Below are 3,303 nucleotides of genomic sequence, written 5' to 3' on the forward strand. Positions count from 1 at the left end.
TCTTTGGTTTTGGGGGGTTTTAGTAGGAAAACAGCCGTGTTGGACCAGGGCTAGTTAGTTGTGGCCCTTTAGCTTGTGTGGGCACATGCTGAGGTGGCCTGTTGGAGGTTGTCTGATCTAGCTTGGCCTTGGAAACAAAAGCTGTGATTAATCTCTGTGACGTGAGATATAAAAGGCACTACCCTGCCTTGCGTTAGAGGGAGGTGGAAGTCCACTCTTCTCACAGCGCATTTCCTGGTCTTGACACTCCTCAAGTTGGACTCGTGCTTTTCCTTAGGTCTCCCTCTCTCTTGTGAATGTTTCACATCTCTCATCCCTCAGACAGCGTTTCGTGTTCTAGTCAGTTTTCTGGTTCTGAGGCATCTCAAAGAGTTGCTCCTGCCCTTCTCCCGTGTCTTGGCTGTGGGTTTTTATTGCCAGGGGTTTTGACAGCGCATTGATTCAGCTCCCTGCCAGACAGGTTAGTTCTCTTACCCCGGTGTCATCGCGTAGTTAAGTCTTTTCACTGGTGGGTCCATGCTCCTTCTCTGCTCACAGTCACCCAGTACTCATGAGTAGGGTTAGTAACAACTGTTACTCATCCTGGGGATGAGTAACTGCAGAATTGCCCACAGCAATTGTTTTGCTGCATCGTTGGCAGAAATCTGCCTTGGCTTGAAATCTCTTCCCACCACAAAGGCTAAACACGTAGTTTTTAATGGAATAGAGGCGCCAACTTTGCAGGATTTAGAATTCCCATCTTAATACGTAGGAGAGCTTGTGGGACATGACTGGAAGTGTGCAAATTTGCAGCCCTTACTCTGCTTTTATTGCAATTCTTCTTTCTATACAGCTTTACATGGGGAAAAATAAGCTAATTCTTTTAATTCTTTCGGACAGGTTCAGCAACAGGTTCACCCAAACCTCTCAGCAAAAGAAGATTCTCTCTATTACATTGAGGAGTTGATACTTCAGCTGCTAAACAAACTCTGCATTGCTCAGCCACGGACTGTCCAAGATGTAGAGGTAAGACCGGACAGCGGAAAACCAAGGGCTGGCTTGCAGAATCACCGGGATGAACCAAGATACTCAGAGCAGAGCAGGTTGATGTTAAAGCAAGATGAATCTGGAGAGCAGAGCTTGTTAGTGCCACTTTTCTGAAAGATTATGTAGTGTTCAGGGTTTTTAAAGCAAGTTGAATTGCAAACTCATACAGAGCTTTCGCATGGAAATGGTGGGAATTTTTTCTTGCAGCGTGATTTTTATAAATGCAGAATACTTTGAAGGATTTTCTGCTGCTTGGACTGAACGTAAGGATGTTGCAAGTTTTCCTACTCTTTGACATAAATAAACAGGAAAAAAGTAAATATTGGAATGAAAGGTTGCTGTTGTTAGGCCTTGCTTGTGCGGCCGAGGGAGTAGAGTTGCATGTTCCTGGAACTTTGCTGAACGCGCTGAGGCTCCTGTGTTATTGCAGCTGTCTGCTTTTGTGTCATCGGGTACAAAACGAGGCCGTTAATGGAGAGCACTGCAGCGTACACTCTGGAGGGAGAAAGTGCTTTCGCGTAGCTGTGACCCATTATAGCTCTGCAGAGTGTTTGTTTTACAGCAGTCGATATGTCTAGGATTTTCAGCCCGCACCACAATGAAGGTCTCATCTAATTCTGTATGTGTGTCATGGAAACATAAAAAATAAACACGTATTTACAAAATAATTGCCTGTGGGGTTTTAGGTTCTTATTAGATGCAGCAATCACCCTTTATTCAACATTGAGTTAATTCATTAGTTATTAATTTTGGTTCATGATTAATGTATTTTGTAATACTGATGCATAAAGATTATAGTATGACTAAATAAAAGCAAAACGTAATAGCCCCTTAATAGCTCCCAGGATTGTTGCTACCTTGGGTCTGGATTTGAACGTTCAGTGTGGAGCTGAGAAATGCCTTATTCTTTCTCCAGTTCCCAGCTGATCGAACCCTTCAGCACACAGGACGGTTTGAGTTGGCACTGATTGTGCTGCACACCAGCTCCGTCGCTTTCTGCTTCTGAGTTGATGAGATGATAAAATTACCCTGTGTATGTACAAACTAATGATTTTCACAAATTACCGTGTGCCAAACTGTGCACAGTGCAGACAGCCCCTGAGAAAACTGGCAGCTCTGGAAATTGTGGCTGCAAATGTCCCAGCAAGCACTAAATCCCATGGGTTGTATTTTAAATATACCTTACGTGGTATTTTGAAGCTATGAATAATAAAACATTGTTGCACTCGGCAATATAACTGTTATTTAATTTAAAAACACAGTGCTAGGTCTGAATAGTGGTAACGGGTTCCCCAAAACATTGTTGTCCTGTAGGTCAGTAAACTGAGAGTCTTCCAGAGCGGGGAAAGGATAATCCAGTTCTGTGTTATGGGTTGTTGGTGAGACTGTGGTGCCAGCAGGCATCTGAGACCCCCGAGTGAAGGCTTTTGGCTCTGCTCCTCGGCTGTTTTGAGCTGTTAAGAGCAAACACGAGAGCTGCGATCGCTCAAGTTTGCACAACAGCCTGGAGTTAATGGAGCTGTTGGTACATAATATCGCACTTAAGTATTTGCAAGGTCAAGGTCTAAAATCTCAGATTATAAAGGTTTTATAAATAGAAAAAGCCCTTCAGATTGTTCTCAAGAAGGCACTGGGAACCAGAAAAGTCTGAGCCCAGAAGGCGTGTGTTGCTGGCGAAGTTGGAGGACAGCTGAATGCCACGTTAGGTCTGTTCTGTGGCAATCTCCTGGTGGAATCTCAAGGCAAGTTCGTTTTGGTTAGGCAGCGCGGAGCCGCCGGCTGCTGTCCAGGAGGAAAGGTCACCGCCCATTTACCTGGCACCGACGGCTGACGCAGAGAGATCGCCCTTAAACAGCCACGTGCAGATATGTAAAAGCAGCCTCTTAAGACGAGCCAAGGCCTCCTGTTAGATTTCAGAATATGTGCAAAATCCTTTGTATCAAAGGCAGGAGGAGATCGCTGCTCCCCCCTTGCTGTCAGACTTAACCTGTCTGTCCCAAGTCCCTTCAGCAGTCGGCAGAGTTCAGTTTAGACTTGTTCTTTCAGCTTTTAATTCCCCAGCTCATGGGGGCTGCAGCAGGAGACCTGGAGAACTTCATGGACAGCAGGAGTGGGGTCTCACCCTTGTGTAGCTGGGGCTGCTGAAGTGTGGGGCTGCTGCCCAAAGCAGTTTGGTCTGTTGTGCTCCTGTAGAAGCTGCTGAAATGTGAAGCTATGAAAAAGTCACCTGAAGTCACGCACGGATTAAACTGCAGTCACTGTGCCTGGCTGTTCAGC

General features: G+C 45.5%; 1 protein-coding gene across 1 annotated transcript in view; it reads left to right on the plus strand.

Moving 5' to 3' along the window:
* Positions 1 to 879: 879 nt before the first annotated feature.
* SOS2 (son of sevenless homolog 2 (Drosophila)) overlaps positions 880 to 3,303 on the plus strand; it is a gene marked incomplete at its 5' end in the record, with an annotated part of 34,509 nt that continues 32,085 nt past the window's right edge. The window contains one exon of the mRNA XM_010141610.1: positions 880 to 1,005. Coding sequence (XP_010139912.1) covers positions 880 to 1,005 — 126 coding nt within the window. The remainder of the gene's footprint in view (positions 1,006 to 3,303) is intronic.

The sequence above is a fragment of the Buceros rhinoceros genome, unplaced genomic scaffold (assembly GCF_000710305.1).
Source record: "Buceros rhinoceros silvestris isolate BGI_N320 unplaced genomic scaffold, ASM71030v1 scaffold24598, whole genome shotgun sequence".
Lineage (NCBI taxonomy): Eukaryota > Metazoa > Chordata > Aves > Bucerotiformes > Bucerotidae > Buceros > Buceros rhinoceros.